Source organism: Neodiprion fabricii, chromosome 1, assembly GCF_021155785.1.
Source record: "Neodiprion fabricii isolate iyNeoFabr1 chromosome 1, iyNeoFabr1.1, whole genome shotgun sequence".
Taxonomy (NCBI): domain Eukaryota; kingdom Metazoa; phylum Arthropoda; class Insecta; order Hymenoptera; family Diprionidae; genus Neodiprion; species Neodiprion fabricii.
This window is the reverse complement of record NC_060239.1, coordinates 39501487-39520357: the sequence shown is the minus strand read 5'-3', so window position 1 is coordinate 39520357 and position 18871 is coordinate 39501487. Positions and strand designations below refer to the sequence as shown.

Genomic DNA, 18871 nt, shown 5'->3' with positions numbered 1-18871 from the left:
CTACTCTCGACTAGGTCTTTCCACTCCTTCCAGGCGCAGCTTGTGTTCGGTATAAACAAGCCGTCATGACCTGGCTGAAAGATATTTCTGGTGGGCTGGTTGTGTGGGGCCCGCTTCGAGGCACACGCAGATGGTTTTTCCCTAGAAATCACAGCCGAGCTCTTCAAGGTACCGTTTGAACACGTGCCGCCAAAATTACTAACTGAGTTGCAGCCATAGCAGGCGCGTCGTGTCTCCGTTGTATCTACAGCAGCCAGGTGCTATCGATCCCTGGAATTGTCCCCCTGTCGATAATAGAGAACTCTGGCTCCAAATCTAGAACTTTGAACTCTTGTCCTCGGACCAGCTGAACCAGTAATTCCTGCGGATTAAGGAGAACTATACTTGATTTCGACGTAGAAGACAGAATCGAAATGACACCAAAAAAAAAAAGAACAATTGACAGCCGTATTCTAAATGCAATTCTGAACGAAAACACGTCAACGCATTAATTTTTTTCGCTTAAAACGAAAATGTTTTAGCACACTTTTGTTCCGAATTGCCTGTTGAATACGGCTGGTATGCTATTTTTGCAATGCAATGCGTAGCCTCGGATGCTAGCCAAAATAGAAGACATGTAACACAGTCGGTAAGGACTGACCACAACATCTCCCTTAACAGAAACTTCGCGACTGAGTCATGCATGGATATCTCGATGCTAATCCTTATGATACCGACAATCGCTACTGGACCAAGTGCTCACTTAACTGTGAGGTCGGCAATGCTGAATTTAACTAACAGCTGTCGATGCTTATGGTATCGCAGTAGGTGGAGCGCTTACGACAGCGCAGGCGTTCCAAATTCAAAGCTGGCTTATCGTGAGCATGCGGCAATTTCTTTCGAATATACAACACTGTATCAAGTTGACACTCGACTCTGGAACACAGACAGCGATATCTTCTACTCGTTACTCTTCAAGGAGTAGCTAGATAATTTGCGGTGAGGTTTGATCAACGGGTGTACATAAATTCAGTGGAATGTCGGTTTTCTCGTGTTGCATACGCCGGGTGAGTCGATATTTTGAAATTAATATGTTCAAACCCGATAAAATTTCTTCGTTTTGAATTATTACATATTATTGTCAGTAGTTGATTTAATTTTCGGATACCTTTCAATACTTTCGGTACAAAGTAATCGAGAGAACAACGATGACGACAGCGAGTAAGGCTACCAACCGTGATCACCATTATGTATTGAAAAAAAAAACAATTACTCATACAGCTGACCACACCGTGTTCACCGAAGAAATATCATGCGCTGCTTCATAATGCGGGCGCAATTACGAAGTTCTTGTAATTTATTGTGTCAAAGTATTTTCCTTATTTTGCGCCTGGAAACTAGTCAGCTTGCGGTCATATCAAACGGAAACTTTTCAACTTATTATCAACAATCGTCATATAAGGTGAAAATGGTTTTTAAATAAAGCGATAGAATAAATGCCTGCTGTGATTTATTCAACCAACTTCGAAAGCTACGGAACGCGGTTTTTGAAAGAGTAGTCCCAGGCACTCGGTAATTCTTTGGATTATAGCCCTCTGCTGACTCAAATACGATAAACCAAGACGACAGAGCTTGTAGGCGATAGATAGCAATATCTGAGGTTCCAAGGCTTTTAACTGTTCAAGTGAAATTATCCCTTTTATCCCACGAATAGCAAACTCAATGTAAGTTACAAACAACAGATCGCAATACTTACCTGGAATGATACATTACCCTCAGAATAATTATGAAAAAAGAATGTAGAGAAAAATTTTACCCCACGTATAACTGTATGGACATCAGTTTGCTGAACTTGGGTCAATTTGATCAAGATCCGAAAGTCAAGGTTAACAGTGCTATTCCACTTTGTTAGCAACATGGTTTTATCACATGATATGTGCATTTTGCCAATGTTGGGAATTCGTTCACTTGTAGCATATGTCTAACCGATGGCGTTGTTGCAATTTTCAACTGACCCTACTTTTTCGTATTAAATAAAAAGGGAAAATGCATCGTGGCCTATTTCTGCACGTGACCTACTCCTAACGGCACCCCTGCCTACGATGTGGCAAAATGGGTGAAAAGCATGTACCTAATCGACCGGGACCGTCAGAGCGAACGGATAAATTTTCCGCTATTTAGGAAATTTCATGCCCTGCACGAGCGTCAAAGGAGCGAGAACCGTGCCCTTGCTCTATAATCAGCATCTCTATTATTAGATATTACCTTTGCGATCGCGATCACGTCAGTGAATGTCATACCATGAAGTAAAGAGATCAGCAGTTCTACGACAGCGTATGACTTCGATCTCCATTGACCTTGCATCACTTTTCCCGAATAATTTTTAACGTCCCGTAGTCAAACCGGGGCGGAAGTGATTCTAGCCAGATGCAGGAATCTGCCTCGCTCGAAGCACCGGACATCTCCTGGGAGAATACCCTCGGGACTCCGAACGGTGTTCCCATCGACGAGGATACCAAGAAGATCCTCAAACCATGCCTGGACTTGCCACCACCCCCGCCGATCTCCTTGGACGAGTTGATAACCAGGAGTGATAATTTTCCAATCACGATCCCGGTTAACACCGTGCGCACCCGAGCCCTGAAGGAAAGGAGCATCAGCCCCGACACACTTGAGGTTTGCACTCTTTGAAATCACCCTGAGATAATGAATTAATCCTTTTTCTGAACCTAGATGAACGCCAACTCGACGTATCCTCTGATCCACGAGGCCATGATTCCGTTGATAGCCAACTGGCTAAAGTACAAACGAACCCACGGAAGTGTATTGGAGAAGGCGATGTACCAAGAAATGGGCTTAATTCAGTTGGTCCAGCGTCTTCTGGAACAGAGAGCCGTCGTCTTTGTTGGTCCTCGCGACAAGTACCTGCTTATGGATAAAAACACCGGATCTGAAGGCTGGGAATACGTCGGTACGGAGCAGGAAAAAGAACCCTTGGTAAGCGGTGCTGTACTTACCTCACCGTTTCACACTGCTAGAGTTACGGTTAAGCTATAATTCTCCATTACCAGGTGCTGACCAAGTGTCTCTCCTACGACGAAATCAAATTGTCTGCAATGATGATGATGTCATCGCACACTGAATTCATCAATGACGGGTCAAGGGATAACAAAGGCATCGTTTCTAGTGACCCTGACTCGGTTCAGCCACGAGGCGTAATCATCGGAGTTGTTGGATCGAGGTAAGAAAGTGCTATGTGAACCCGAAGCCCCTGATTCTTCATGTCTGAAGTAGACTCACCAGGTGTCAACGTGTAACGATCGCTTCTTAGGTTCCAGCGGGCAGGAGTTATGGAGTATCAAGATATTGTGGTGACACCGCTACAAAATAATATGGACAATGGGTAAGCTTAAGAAATTCGCATGTAGTAGGAAGACAAACCGACACAAGCTCTCTATCGAATCCCTATCAAATCTCTTTTTCTGGACTGATTTTGAGTGAAAATTACAAGGACAAAAGATATCCTGCAATCTTATGATAAATCAACCGATCTTTAGATATGGCCCAGCTACCGATGGGACGACGGAAGAGAGACGAGGTCTTCGCGTCACTTGGGCTAGATTTTACGGTGAAGAATACTTACCGCTTTACGAGGAAGCGGTCAAACGGTTGAAGTCGAAGGAGAACAAGCGGTACGTTGTCGTCCCGATATCACGACAGTATATTTTCGACGTTGAGAACTACATGAAGAGGACGCTTCTCTCCGTTGAAATGATTTTGCTGGAAGCAAACTCGAGGGCGGAGAAACAGAATACAACGGCCTTCTTGCACGTCGTTGGTTTCGGCCTTGGCGTATGGAGAACTCTTCAGGATCAAGAAATATACTTTTTAAAAACATTCGAGATTGCGATAGGCAAGATGAAGAAGAAGCTCAAGTTCGTTTCTGATATAATGTTTGCCTACTTCAGACAACAGAAGTGCGGTGGTGCCGGAAACGGGGATTACTTAGGAGGTTGGTATTCTATATACTTACATATGATGTATATAATCTACATTAAAAGCTTCAATCCTTCATTCGTCATTAATTTTAAAAACTATATTTTCACGATTACTCCTATGCGACTCTTCTATTTTCACCAAAATGATGGATAGTAGATGCGATTTGCGATACATGATTAGTGCATCAAATGATGCCATCATTTCAGATATCAAGATTCACTTCGCTCTAAGAGAACCTCACAGCCGATTATTCCGAGCTACTGATGCGAACAAACTTCTAGTGGTCACTTATGCTTGGGATGGAAACTCTTTGCCAGGTAAAAGTAGCTTACATACCACACCAAAGTCGATACAGTCGAGGTCTCCGTTTATATCTACTTCTATTTCATTCCGTCGACTTGTAACTAGTCCATGATAAAGAATAAAAGATATACCTAATGTGATGTATTATGACATACGATTTATTGCTTTGTTATAATACACAATACTCTAAACACAGGTAATGAATTTTGGTTCGGGTCTTTGGCAACGAGTGGCGATCCAGCCGCTGCTTGCAGCAGCCAAATAGCAGAGCTCCACAATGCTCGGGTAAATACTCACGCCGCAGCAACAAGTCTCCACATTGCATCGCCGGAACACGGTATCCTTCACATAGCCGACTACGCGAGACTCCATCTTGCTTAGGTAGATAAAACAGTCTATTTTTAGCATTCATTCGGTATCTATAAATTAGTTTATCCCTTGAACCCGCAGGACAGGATCGGTGGCCCATCATTGGCCATCAGTGAGCAACAAGAGCCCAGATCACCGCGTGCCCAAAGAAGCTACAGCGCGGAAATTGATTTTCTGCAAAAGTCGCACGCAGTGAGGCGTACCGAGGATCGTCGGCACACAGATTTCGGAGAGGTTGGGCGCTGGATGCCATCCTCAAAGCAGGTCTCAAAGACAAAGAGGCTTCCCTTCCCGACCCAAGACTCGATAGAAGAAGAAGGCGCAATTCAAGCGGATAACGCGACACGGAAGAACGATCAAAGTGAGCTCACGGACCAGGAAGAAAGATCGCATGATAACCAAATTAGCCCAAGAACTAAGATGTCCGAAGATTTCAACGCTGAAGAGCACGAGGCTATGGCGCCGATTAAAAACGGGAAGAGTCACGCCACCAGAAGCCATAGCACTGGGGCGACCTGTTCCAGAAGCAGAGATCACCCGAGCTTTGGCTCGTCCCCTTCCAGACCATTCAGGGAACGCAGATACACCGATACCACCTTGGATCCGCCGGGGTGGGATCCTCCGGCGATGAACATCGTTCGTGACGATGTCTTTTACTCGGAAGATACGAAATCTTCCTCCTTGGGGTCGACGCCGACTGGCACAGTACGTCGGAGCATCGCGGAGCACCGAGACTACAAAAGAAGTCCGTCTTCCGAGGTAGCGAGATGTACCACCGGAGTAAATCAGCGAATTCGTGATCTCTACGACTTCAAGGTCGAGACCGAGTGGCCCAGGAAGGTGAGAAATCCACCCCGAAGGAACATTTGGATCAGCAAGAGCGGAAGCGAAGAAGAGGAGCACCGCGAATCGTCGGAATCCAAACAACGGAACGCAGACGTATTACAGAAGAGGGACTTTGAGGATCTGGACGAAGATGAGCGCGAGGAACGGCTGAGAATATTTCACGAAAAGCTGAGGTTCAGTGAAGATCTTGGACAGCCGAATGACCAGCGAGAGAGAAGGATTCACCCTGATGACTTCGGCAACGAGCGAGCATGCAGACAAATTTGGAGCGCTAAGCGAACTTCCGGGGGCTCGAGAGAGTCTTGGATCAGCTACACCGAGATCAGCCAAGCTAGGCAGGAGTCCCGAATGAGCGACGCGAGCTATGTAAGCATCGAGGGATTCGAGAGGAGCGTCGGGGCCCCGACAAGAAGAGCCTTCAGTCAAGGCGATGAGCCGACTCCTTCTTCGTCAACGCCGCCAACACCGCCGTCGACTCCAATATCGAAAAACTCAGCGGGAAAACGAAATATCCACAAAAAACCCGAAAGACAGGGTTCCAAGTTCAAGATTTATCTGGTATAGGGAAGAGTCAGATGTTTTGGAAAGTCTTTAACCAATTGCCGGAGCGCTACCGATTATAAGTTGCAATTGGAGTTACCTGTACAGCATAAGATGTAAACGCTCGATTCCACAGATATACATACACTGCATTTCATATCAGGCAAATCGATAAAGCTGATAACAACCTCGACAACACGCATCCTCGCTATCAGATCCGCTCACCCACCCTAACAGTGTGTATAATATAAATCTTACTAGACGTATTCGCAATGGTTCACAGACCTAAAATTGGAATTGCATAATTAGGATACCGTATTTTTATTGATAATGTAACGCAGCAATGGGAACAAATAATTTATTCGTGTATATCTATACTTACGTTAATGACTTAAACTTCATATATTTTCTGTTGAGTATATCCTACATCTACAAATTTCGTAATTACTATCTGAAAATTTGAGAAGAAAAGATGTTTTGTGTACTGACGAAAATTCGGTGACCCTTTCGATCGACAAACATACATTGTAGGAATTAAGAAGAGCTCTACGACCGTAACTTTATAGTTGTTCAAAAGTTATACCCCTGCAATATTTTAGAGTTAATTAAGTGAATTGACGAACACTGTATCTTCACATCGCATGTCAATAATCGAATCATAATGTTGAAACTTTGTATAAAGCTATACATAATTATATATTAAGAAAGGATCAAAAACGTTAGCGTTTCTCTTCATCATCTTGTTTTTCCTGCACTCGACGATGTACCTGATAGTTTTATCATCATAGAACCACTATTTTTACTCATACCGTAATAGACTTCATGCGAAAAAATTATTCAATCTGATACCACTGCTCTTTCATTTGATCAATATCTTACAATTCATGACTTGCATCGAGTGAAGTCAGACTATCTCTACGGTATCTCCTTGACTGATATCCTGCAACCTCTCCCAGTGCAGTGCAGGCATTGCGAACCAATCCACAAATAGTATTGCATTATCCATTTAACAAAAAATTGAGCAAAATTACTCGAGTATTTCGAAGAATCTTCTGTTTCTATTGAGGTTTTGTCACTGACCCTTTCAGTCACAGAAGCCACTATAGTGGCACATTTTTTTCTTAGTTTTTTGACATTATTTTTTTATAGTCCATCCAAAATTCCAAATTTTTTTGCACTTTCAAGTAATTGCATTGCGTGGCTGAACGGATTAAGCGGGAAGAACTCATATCATTCGATTAATCATATCAACGGTTATCTCGTAGGTGACAAGCAATGCTGCAATGGACTGTACTATCTGCTTTAGTTAAGCTCACATACTTTTCATCCAAATGACGTCACGGCGAACATCAGTGACTCACTGTGTTTAACCCATGCGGACGTTCGCGGGCAAACAGGCCAAGACCGGCACCGACTTGTGCCGACGTGCAAAATGCGAATGTCGTCGTAGTAGAAGCAATCCAACGTCACGCAAAGCAGTAAAACCGTGTATTAAAGTAGCTGTACATCTTGGTTCGGCTTCAGTTAGTGAACCGCTCTCACGCCTGCCACTTATTGATTGTAAGCCGCGACTTACCGACTGTTGGAATTACTGAAGCATCGGTAAGCACCAGTTCGTGAACTGGTGTTTTCACCTCTGGCAATATCTCAATAAAAGCAGTAAACATGCCTCCGAAGTTGTCCAAGCGCGCTTCTACATCACAGACTACACCCAAACCAAAGGTATATAATTAAATCGTATAATATCAATAAGTGTGTGATACGGAAAGTTAAAGGTGCAAAGATATAGAGGTTAAAAAAATGTTGATTTCGAAGCGCAAAAGTGGTCAGAAGAAAGCCCCTCCAAATGTCTCATGGCCCAGTCGGCTTAGCGAGCTCGATGGAAACCGTCTTAACAAGGCAACTAGAAAACTGCTTAAGGGGTGTTTGGAAACCACGAGGCCTCCGCTGATCAACTTACCGACGCTCGTTGAAAAAAGCAACTCCTTTCCGCTAAAGTTCCCCGTTAACACGGTGCGCATTTCAGAACTTCAGAAGCGGATCCCAAAAGCGACTCTTGAGGTATGAGTCCATTGATGCTCCTATAATAAAAAGAAACAAAAACGGATAGAGTATCTTGAATGGGTTTTCTTCTTACCATCAGCGTAACGCCAACTCGGTCTATCCCTTGATTCATGAGGACATGCTGGCACTTATTGCTGACTGGTTGAAACATAAGCGGGAAAGAGGAAGCACGGTCGAAAAAAACCTCTACCGAAATGTGGGACTGATCGAGCTGGTCCAGCGGCTCCTCGAGCGCAGAGCAGTCTGCTTCATGAGCCGGAAGGACAAGTTCAAGACCTTCGAGGTGGCGCTGGGATTCGGCGGGTGGGAGCAGATCGGTACTGACAAGGAAAAACCCCCTTTGGTAAGCTTTAGTAAGAAATGTATCTGTGAAAGTTACAGACTGCTTCCAACGTGAAATGATTCAAATCGTTGGATTGATAGTTACGTGAAAACGACGTTCCTTTTTCCGGCTGAACTAGAAAAATAATTCCAGGTATTGGAAAAATACCTCTCCTATGATGAGGTCAAGTTGTCAGCAATGCTAACGATGTCGTCGCATACGGAGTTCATCAATGATGGATCACGAAAAAACATGGGAATCTTGGTAAATAACCCCAGCGAAGTTGAGCCAAGGGGCGTTATTGTAGGCGTAGTGGGTTCAAGGTAAATTACCCAAAATTTGCTCCCTCGTCGATCGAAATGCGCTCAGACTCACGTTACATTTGTTTTCAGGTTCCAAAGACCCGGTTTCATGGAGTACCAAGACATTGCAGTCGCGCCAGATCAGAACACTGTTGAAAACGGGTGAGGTCCAGTTTTCATCGTTGTGTTTTACGTAATTTATATCGTTTTTTTAATTAGTTTAAATACTTAGATACGGCGCCACTGCTCCGTCACAAGACAAGAATTCAACTGATCTTCAGGAACTACGCCGAGTCTGGGCACAATTTTATGGAGAGTCCCATTTGCCTCTTTACGAAGAGGTTACTCAGCGGCTTGAAAGGACACCAACTGACCCGAAGTATGTCTCTGTCGGACAGAAGTACATCTTCGACGCGGAAAATTACCTCAAACGGACAATTATTACTGCCGAAATTATTCTCCTCGAGGCAAACGCACGTGCCAATGAACTTAAAACCACTGCCTACATTCACGTCGTTGGATTCGGTTTAGGTAATATTTCATCCGTTCGATGTTAACGGGCTTGATTTTTAAATAAGAACTACGTACGCGATGGCTGAGGTGAAAGTATAAAGGACTCATTGAACATGGATTCACAGGTGTTTGGAAGGCCTTGCCCGAGCAAGAAGTCTACTTTATGAAGGCTTTCGAAATTGCGATGAATAGATTGATGAAAAAGATTCCGCTTGTCAGCGACGTGATGTTTGCTTACTTGAAGAACGAAACTAACTGCGGCGGAGTGGAAAACGGTAGCAACTTTGGGCGTAAGTTCGTCTCAGTAATCCTGCCTATTTATCTGATCACATCGATTCTTCCACTGCCGTCATTATTATTATCATCATATTCATCATTGATCTATAACTGACAGACATAAAGATTCACTTTGGGAAGCGAGAACCACACACAGTTATCAATGAGAAGAAACTAATCGTTGTAACCTACGCCTGGGATGGAAACGCTTTGCCAGGTACTTTGATCAGTGATATATAAGCAGTATGGTTGAAAAAATAAATGGTGCTAAAAAATTTAGTTTTTCACAGGTAACGAATTCTGGATGGGAAAGTTGGCCACGAGTGGAGATCCCGCGGCCGCGTGTAGCACCCAAATCGCAGAACTCCACAACGTCAGTATAAATCCGCTCGCTTCTGCGGCTAATCTTCATATCGCTTCAGTGGAATTCGGTATCCAGCATGTGGCTGACTATGCTAAACTGAGACTGGCTAATGCCAGTGAGTAACCAATGGGTTGGAGAGTGATAAGAGATTAGCGGACCAATCGTTTTACGTAAATTAAAACTGGATCTTTATAGAAATACCAACGCTCTTCAAATTTGTTCCAAAGTGTTGCTGTGACAAGATGCATATTCAATAGACATTGTCTTGTACAGGTTTTTCTGATCAGCATGGTCGGCTTTTATTTTGTTACATGGAATTGTTATAGCTTTTGACAGATAAGTAAAATAATTGTACTATTGGATTCGACTATGCTGGACTAGTATATTTTACACCACCAAACACCATTGTCCAGCAATTCACGCTTGGTGAAAACCAAGTTGTAGTCAAGTTTGCCTGAATTAATAATGGTACATATGTGTAGAACTAGCAGGTCAATGTGCGTTCTGGACTGTCATCAACTGTCATTATACCCAAATTTACTCACGTTTTGCCACCTTCCTTTCATCCATGTCATCTTTTTATATTTATAAACAATCTAAAGTACTCGTAGTTACCGACTAACACTCACAAATTCATAGAAACACCGACTACCGATACTTGAGCCAACTATTCGCCCCACCAACTGGTAACAAGATTTTGCACAATAAGTCGAGAGCATTGTAGGAAAAATCGAAAATACAAATATGCCAAGGAATACTTTCCAATGTTTCAAAAAAAAATGAGACCACGTTCACCAGGATAATTATGACCGCCTGAATTACTGTGTGAGCACGATCGAATTACTCGCAGCAAAATTAACCAAATCTTAGGTATGTACCATATGCATTTATAGGTAAGTATACACATTTATTTAGATACATAAACTTTATACAAAAATCCAACGTAGAAAGTTGATTTCAACAACGTTATCATATTATAGTTACATTTAAATTATTGTGTATTCCTGTATTTCTGTTCTTTGAATTATATTTCTACACGAAATTTGCCAACCAGCCTATTTTACACATCTTCTGCGATAATTATAGGACAACATAAGTATACATCTATATGTATGTATCTATAATATTTATAAAATTCTTCTTGTCTTCGTAGGATGCCACAATGAACTTTTTAATTACTTATTTTTATTTTGGCGACAAAAAATTCATAGAATATTCGAAAGGGAGCAGTAGAAGGCTTAACTTTTCAGCGTAGGTCACACGTACGAAGAGGAACAACTTATAAGCGCGCAACTTCTATTGAAAAAGATCGTTACAAAATTGATCAAAATAAAAATTAATTTTTAGTTCTTTTTGTTTTTATCTTCACATAAGCCTTTCGATATTCCATTCTGAATGTTCCAGCGATTTTCAATCGCAAAGTTCCTTCTATACACATACACGAGAGTATTTATTCTACCGTCACAGAAATCCACTTTTCTTGTTTTCGCCTTCTACTTCCTGTTTACACTCTTAAACTCTGAAGTCCTGAACGCAGCCGCGCTATCTTTGGTCAAACTGACCCGAGCTCTTTTCCTGGCGTTCGTTATAACAGGGGAAAGTCCTTTGTTCTGGACGACCTGATCCTCGTCAGCAGCTTCGACTTTGAGCCGTTTATGTCCTACGGAATTCACTGCTCCGCCCTGAGCGCTTCCGGTCCCAGTTCCAGCAACGACACCAGACCCGTTGCTCAAGATGGCTGGACCATTGGTGACTGGGGATTTCCCGTAGCCGATATGCCTGGCGCTGTTGTTCAAAATGGCGGAAGCCAAGCCGTTCGTTGTTCCGTTGGCAGAATTATAGTGATTCCCCGATCTTTCTCTCGCGGCGTTACTTCCAGCGATGTTTCCCGCCTTCCCAGCACCCACCGGAGCGATCATTAGGAGGTCGTTTCCGTGTCTATGGCAAGTTAAAAAGGTGTGTGCCGGAAGTCGCTGAGCAGGATAGGCCGGCTTGTAACCGCCATCAGGTGTCGAGTCGCTGGTGATTTTTTCTTGCTTGAAGAACCCTGGGCTTCCGGGTTTCGTCTGATGTGATCCAAGGTACATCGGCTCGCTCTTCACCCGTAACTCGGTAACCGTAGAATTGCAACTTGACTGCAATCCGTTTCGATCTTGGTTCTTTTGCCAGTCAAGCACGTTGCTCAGGAGCCTTATGTACCTGAGAAAGAGAAGAAAAATATACCGGAAGTGGAAATCAGTTTAGATTCTTCCTACCTGACCAGTCGCAGAAATTTTCATTTACTGCTGTACCGAAATTTGAATGTCGTGTAAAATCGCGTAAATCGGTTGAAATCTTGGCCAACGATTTAGAACTAAAATATTTAACTAATAATTGAAAATAACCGTGTAACAGGTAACTGATTTCACGTTTTAATAAATAGTTTCCAACCAAACTATTTCAAACTTAGGATTAATTAATTATTTTCAAAATGGTCACTATATTTCTACGAATATATTGGACAGACCAAAGGTAAGAGCAGATATTCGTCATTGTGCGAGACGCGCCTTCGGAGCTGGTGATTATATGCATGAAAAAAAGTTTGACACAAAGGAATTTTCGTGTACCAGAGTTATTTTTCATATTTTTTATTATTTATTTTTTTTTACACATCATTGACGTGAGTCTTTTTTTGAGTGTTTTTGGCCAATATTTCTGTACGTATGTCTTGCAGATGAAATCTATGGCCATATTCTTGTTCCTAGGTCAATTTTACACCAAGATATCTATTTTCAGCCACTGAGTACAAAAAAATCTCTACATATTTAAAAATATCCAAATTCAAATAAAAAATGTGAAAAAAAAAATCACCGCTTTGCGTCCAAGATACGAAAAATAGTAATTTTCAGCGTATAAATGTAAACTGTCAACCATCTAACTTGTCCGGTTACCTAATTGCCATTCGCAGAATCTCATTTTTCGACAGTTTCTTATCTGGCGGATGCGTCGGCACCAGTTTCCTCAGTTCTGCGAACGCTCCGCTAACATTCTGCTGCCTCCAGCGCTCGCGACTGTTGGTAAAAAGCTTTCGAACACCTAGACCTCCAGTCCGAGGTACGGGGGAACCCAGACGACTTCCTCCAGATCCGGAAATCCCGTCGAGCTTCGGAGCATCGAAATATTGAGTAGGTACTACAAGAGTCTTGGCGAAATTATTTCTCCATCGTAAATTTGAGGTTTGTACAAGGTACACCGATTTTTCTACCGCCTTTTGCGATCGCAACTGAACGTCGGACGGTGTAATAATTTAAAGGAGCTTACCGAGCTGGTAGCCCGACGTCGTTTGCCGTGCTCATCCTCGTCGTCGGTGTCGTGAGAGTAAAACTCATCGGAGAAAGTCGCCTCCTCCTCGGTGTCCCGAGGTGTCCCGGGTGAATCTCCGATATCGCCGATCTCGCCGTCCCCAGAGATCAGCGAATCTGCCGGTGAGCCGTTTTCCGCATCCGGTGCCGATCCGTTGCTGTTTCCGTAAGTTAGCATCGGCTGAAACAGCGGCAGTCACCGGATAAACAGCGTATCGTACGTGGGTCGAAACGAGATTATCGATCATTCCTCGAACCCTTTAGGAAGTACTTTATCGGAAGTTCCTGAGAAGTAACATGAAATTACAACAGAAATCGTTCGATATCAATTTCATTGAACTCCTTGTTTCCGCTAATGACCTTTGATATGGATATAAAATTGCACAGTTTTTCAAAATAATTATTGAACACATTAATTCCTGTACGATTATATGCGTGGTTTCGTCCCTGATTCTCAACTATTCCCGCACGACGGTTTTCTTTGTTATCACTCAATGCGTTAATAATATTTCCTATTCACATTGTATCAGATAAAAAAACATACTGCCGACAAAAAATTATCTGCAAAAAATATGCTTGTCAATTTTTTGCTTGAGCGATATACTGGTAAAATTGACTCATTGAACCTGCATCAACGATTTTCGACATAGTAATGTTTTTTTTACTGCTACAATAAATGATGATCCATAGATAGAGTAAAACTTGGAGCAATTGCACAAATAAAGCCAGATCATCACGTACAGCAGTATTTTATCTCTGATCTCGAACTGTTTAATTAATTCCAGTGCCAAATTCATACAAAACATTTTACATAATAACGCCAAAAGAATAATCGGTCCTGAATACAATTGTTAGACGCTTGTTTATCAATGTTCACCGGCAAAGATTCACATGATGAGCCGTTGCATTTTTGATTACATATCAGCAAACTGAACTCAGAAATTCAACGCACGGTGTTTTCTACACAAAACATCTCAACACATACGTAACTCAACACAATACCCGTTCTACACAACACGCATTCAGCGCAATCGTCGAATCGTCGAAAGTCGAAAAAAAAAAAAAAAACTATCTGCATCCAAGCATTTATTTGCTTACTTTATTTACTCAATTGTGTATTTTATAGTGAAATTAATTAACGAAATGCAGTTGGGTATGTGTTGAAATGTTCCGTGTTGAGTTTCAAAATTTTAACATAAACCTCTGTTATTTATACGTGATACCGCATTTTCGTCGCTTGTAAATGACAAGATGTCAAAGTATTCAAAATCTAAAAAATGTTCGATCGAAGTTCTCGCGACGGTAATCGAGGACTAGAAATTTCTCTTCGGCCACTGCACCAGTCCATAAAAAAAGAAAGTTGTCACTCACTTCGGTACCAGCATCGCGATAAGTTTCCGAATAGTCAAAGTTACGTTGCTCTAGTCCTTACCATGATCTCCTTCTATTCGATCCTCGGTTATGCGAGAATGATAAACCGCTACCCGTATACACAATACAGTTTGAGTAGCGTCGAAGTGAGATTAACGCGATAACAGCTCACTAAATTCACCTCTAGAAGAGAACAAGACGAAAAAAATGTTTGGACACAGCGCGAGAGGAAGCGATGGAATATCGTCGCTCTGCATCTGACCGCTGATGCGGAAGAAGACGCCGAGCACCTTCGTTCGACATCTGCGGAAGCAGGATCGTACACCTCCGAGTCGTATAGCTGCTGCAATTTTACTGAAGCTATGGCGCGGCTGCACCCTGACACAGATGGAAAAATTAGCGAGCCGGGGCGGGTGCTGGGGACTCCCTATGTCATCACGTGGGTGGAGCCGCGCCTGATCCTTGCGCCGTGGCCGCTTCGTGGTCCAGCGCCATTCGTCCCGCCGGAATCACCATCCGGTACTCTGGTGACTAGACGCTTTTCTGGTCTCTCCTCGACCCGATAAGGCCTCGCGGATGATAAAACGGCGAATTTCAACGGAACGGGACCGCGAAATAATCTTTCAAGCAATACCCGTTCGTCAGGAATCCGAAAACACCGAGGGATTTTCGGAGTGGCCGTTGTACTCGGTGAAAAAATGGAGTTTTTTGAAAAAGTAAACGTGACATTTCGCGATCGTAATTGCAGACAAAGGGTATTCTTCTTCGATCACAAATGGCGGTGTTGTCGTACGAGAATCGTATGCGTGGCCATTTTCAGCCGACTGTATCAGCCTTACAAATGAATGTGAGCAGATGAGGTTTAAGAACGCTGAATAGCGAAAAAGCCTTCTGTACCAATTTAAAACTACGATTCCACAAACACGCGAAAATGTTTCTTGCCGAATCACGGTTATTCGTTTGGGTATACAGTACAATGGATATTTCACCAGTAAAAGCTTGAAAACTAATCGAGACATCGCGATGATGTGGATTTTGCTATCGAGAGCTTTGTGACATAAAATATTGTGTATAATAACATCCGCGTAAATCCCCACGATACTCATTATCTTACGATATACAGCGACTAAGTCGAGACATTACGAATGAGCGTGTTCCATTGTTGGAACGAAATTTCACATTCCTTTTCATGGTGGTCCCGGAATGTTGTTGCAGGTGACGATGTCAAGCGCGTTTATTCTGAGGACGGTATAAAACGCAATATTTTATGCCCGCAGGCACTGCAGTAATTATTGCTCGTACTCCAATTTACATTCTTCATTTATTTTTTTACCCCGCACTCTTTCCAGCGTTTCATCACCATCGATGCTAATGTTTCTCATCCTGTTGTATACAGCGCGTTGTATACGTAATCATACGAGGAAGTTACATACGTAACAACTTGATATCATTCCGCAGATAAATAACATTCCGCAGACAAGTTGATAAGTATCTATAAATACGTACAAAGATTATTGTCCACGAATCATGTCAACGGATGACATGAATAGAAGCGGACAAATAGTCTCTCCGAATCCAATGAAATAATAAAATATTACCATTTCATTGCTTTTCATTGCTAGAGCGAAAAGTGCTTTCGATACTGTCAAAAAGTTTTGCCACCTCTTACGTACGATCGAATTCTCATGAGTAGGTAAATAAATAAAAAAAATTTACCATACGCACCCCGGCGTAATCACAGCGCGTCTTTTTTATTCCGAAATATATTTTCACCGTCTTTCCCAGCCAATCAAAGTCAAATTAGCTCGCCAAGGGACTGCCAACCGCGGAGTTTGTGGGAGACGATGGTTGATTTAACGGAGACAAAAAGAAGGGAACAAGGCAGCCCTTTCAGGCGGGGGGCGGCTTATTGGCGACCCCCTGCAGTCAAGTGGCATCGGACTAGCTTGTATGCGGAGAGACATACCAGGCACGTGTGTATTGTGACAGTTTCGAGGGTCGGTGGGGTACATACGGTTTTTCCTAGGGATCATCCCGATGAAATTATCACGATCGGGCTCATTGGAGCGTCATTACGCCGTGATCTATACCCGCCAATCTGCGTGGGAGCCTCGAGGCGTTGGAAGGCATTTTTGCTGTATCAACGATTGTAATAATTGGTGCGTCTCTCATGGTTTTCCGTTTTTTACTTGTTCCCCTCTTATTATTAAAAGATTTTTATCTTTGCATTTGTGAGATACGAATGAAAATCATCGCGAAATTCTCTGCATAACAAAACTTGCAGACTATTTTTGTTACTTGAGAAACAATCGACAATGTAAACAGACGCACTGACCGTAAATTTGAAGCATGTTTTTCAACTCCTGGGGGCTGACGAGACTGGCCGATGGGCGTGGTTCAAAACGATTTCAAACTTTCAAGTCCGCTGCAGTTGTTGCTTCTCAACGAGATAAACAGATTAGAGAGTGGCACCCCCTCTGGGAAATATTTCCTGTTTCGAAAGACAACAAGATACAGATAACTCCTGACAGTTCCAACGACGTATATACTTGTATCTTTTGTCAAGGTGAATAATATATAGAATTCAATGGGTTATCAACAGCTGGGAGTAATTATACATACAGCCTTATTGGTATAAGCTTTGAGAGGAAGTCAGATAACGTGGTAAGTAAGATAAAATACTGGTGTCAAACATTTGATTGCCATTAAATGGGTTTTATTGTGTTGGATTCTATATTATTCTTTTAAGACCAAACAGACAAATACTGAATAACGATAATCATGTAGAGTACAGTGGCGTTCAGGATCTGAAAATCACATTTTGTCAAAAAAATGTTGGAGTTGAATTACCGCTCAGTACTTCGTTGAATCTCTAAAAACGTCTTACCGAGTAGAAGTTTGGATAATCCATGAAAAATACATTACTCGCCGTGAAACAAATTCTGCTGCTGTTAATTTCATCGAGAAACTCCAGTAGCTTCAAAAGTAAAGTACTATCAGTAACGCCTGTGGTCAACATCTAAGACTAACTCAAAAATATTTATACGTCATTAAATCTTGAATCACCAACCTCAACCTTTGACTCCGGGTCGATTTTTGACGCGTCTATTGATGCGACGTAAAATCTTGTCACTTCAAGCTGAAATGAAGAATTTCAGATATTTTCAATGATTTCGAATGAGGGCATCAATCCTTTTCGGTTTTTCATTGGTCTGTAAAATTTACAAAGCTGTTGCTGCAAGGTAGTATTGCTACGCGAAGGATTAGGCCGCGGGGTGTGGCTTTTTATTTTATTGTCTCATTTAAGGAGTACATTGATAATCTTCTCACAGCCGGTGGTGCCCTTTGTTCCGAACGAACGGAATTGTTTTCAATACTTTGAAAAGCCATTGAAAGGATTCTGCTCATCTCTTCTTGAATCTCGGAACTCAATTTCATTATGCGATTAGAAAAAAACTTATTGCAACATTGATCTGATATTGATAATAACAATAGAGTGCCACATCCAGGATGCCTGCTGCCCCTAAATACTAGACATTTTATACAATACGTACAAGGTTCTGAATACCATTTTGTATTTCGTTTAAAGTCATTGTTTCCTTTTTACGCCAAACCTGCATGTACTCATAATTTTTTATAATTTTATTTCCTGCATTCGAAAAACTCTGATATTTTTATTTTTCAAAAATTGACTTACTTTCTAATCTTAAGATAAAATAATCCCAAACAAGCTTACGTGCACGTGTGCACCAGAGACATTTTTTATCTCAGGTATAGGAACAAATATTTTTGCAAAAAAAAGAAAGTGCCCGAAAATATTTTACGATACTTTCGAGGTTGCAGAAACTGCACGTGCAGCGTTATAAAACCATCGATCAAACGGTATCTATTTTGGGTAGAATGCCGCGATAATAAAATGGGCTTGTTCATACATTCGAAAGACAAAGGAGGAAATTTTACCTGGGCCCGTGGGAAAAGCTGGGGTGGACGTTGCTGACCCACCACCACTAGGTCCAGCGAGCAGGAATAAAAAGGGGGAATAACAAAGCCTGAAATATTTTTTACATTTATACAATTTCCTCGTTGGTCCGGCTTCCTTGAAATAGGAAACAACCAATCAGAGAGTTCGATAGATTCTTAGAGTTATAGAACAGGAACCCTGCTCAGCAAAAATTGAATCAGTTCTAGAAGATCCTTTTACCAGAACGATTCTAAAAAACCTTCTCGTGCAACTGGACATGTAATAATCTTCTATCCAGTGCAGTCTTATTTTTATGCAACA

At 42.2% G+C, this 18871-nt stretch overlaps 4 protein-coding genes across 7 annotated transcripts; 3 read left to right on the top strand and 1 right to left on the bottom strand.

The window, feature by feature from the left end:
- Nucleotides 1–878: 878 nt before the first annotated feature.
- On the top strand, nucleotides 879–4868 carry LOC124181921. 2 transcript variants are annotated; one of them, XM_046568639.1, is made up of 9 exons: nucleotides 879–1046; nucleotides 2377–2655; nucleotides 2713–2976; nucleotides 3051–3220; nucleotides 3311–3382; nucleotides 3537–3991; nucleotides 4185–4295; nucleotides 4478–4662; nucleotides 4732–4868. In XM_046568639.1, exons 1-8 carry the CDS (start codon nucleotides 1017–1019, stop codon nucleotides 4660–4662), a joined length of 1566 nt encoding a protein of 521 aa, XP_046424595.1. In that variant the 5' UTR covers nucleotides 879–1016; the 3' UTR covers nucleotides 4732–4868. The 2 variants fall into 2 exon arrangements, with proteins under 2 accessions (XP_046424595.1, XP_046424605.1); XM_046568649.1 differs by having other exon boundaries at nucleotides 927–978.
- LOC124187934 lies at nucleotides 4714–6741 on the top strand (the record flags this gene model as incomplete). The annotated part of the gene is made up of 1 exon (XM_046580111.1): nucleotides 4714–6741. A coding segment is annotated over one exon (1347 nt), but the record flags the coding sequence as incomplete, so codon positions are not given.
- An 812-nt stretch (nucleotides 6742–7553) lies between these two features.
- LOC124180078 lies at nucleotides 7554–11167 on the top strand. The gene is made up of 9 exons (XM_046565125.1): nucleotides 7554–7758; nucleotides 7852–8097; nucleotides 8180–8443; nucleotides 8576–8745; nucleotides 8815–8886; nucleotides 8957–9255; nucleotides 9363–9527; nucleotides 9632–9730; nucleotides 9804–11167. The coding sequence occupies exons 1-9, from the start codon at nucleotides 7702–7704 to the stop codon at nucleotides 9998–10000; spliced, it is 1569 nt and encodes a 522-aa protein (XP_046421081.1). The 5' UTR covers nucleotides 7554–7701; the 3' UTR covers nucleotides 10001–11167.
- A 184-nt stretch (nucleotides 11168–11351) lies between these two features.
- On the bottom strand, nucleotides 11352–14914 carry LOC124180084. Of its 3 annotated transcripts, none has more exons than XM_046565148.1 (4): nucleotides 14651–14914; nucleotides 13178–13488; nucleotides 12808–13019; nucleotides 11352–12076 (listed from the first exon to the last, which is right to left on the bottom strand). In XM_046565148.1, the coding sequence occupies exons 2-4, from the start codon at nucleotides 13394–13396 to the stop codon at nucleotides 11371–11373; spliced, it is 1137 nt and encodes a 378-aa protein (XP_046421104.1). In that variant the 5' UTR covers nucleotides 13397–13488; nucleotides 14651–14914; the 3' UTR covers nucleotides 11352–11370. The 3 variants fall into 3 exon arrangements, with proteins under 3 accessions (XP_046421104.1, XP_046421095.1, XP_046421114.1); XM_046565139.1 differs by having other exon boundaries at nucleotides 13178–13399; XM_046565158.1 differs by having other exon boundaries at nucleotides 13178–13399; nucleotides 14590–14658.
- Nucleotides 14915–18871: the final 3957 nt, after the last annotated feature.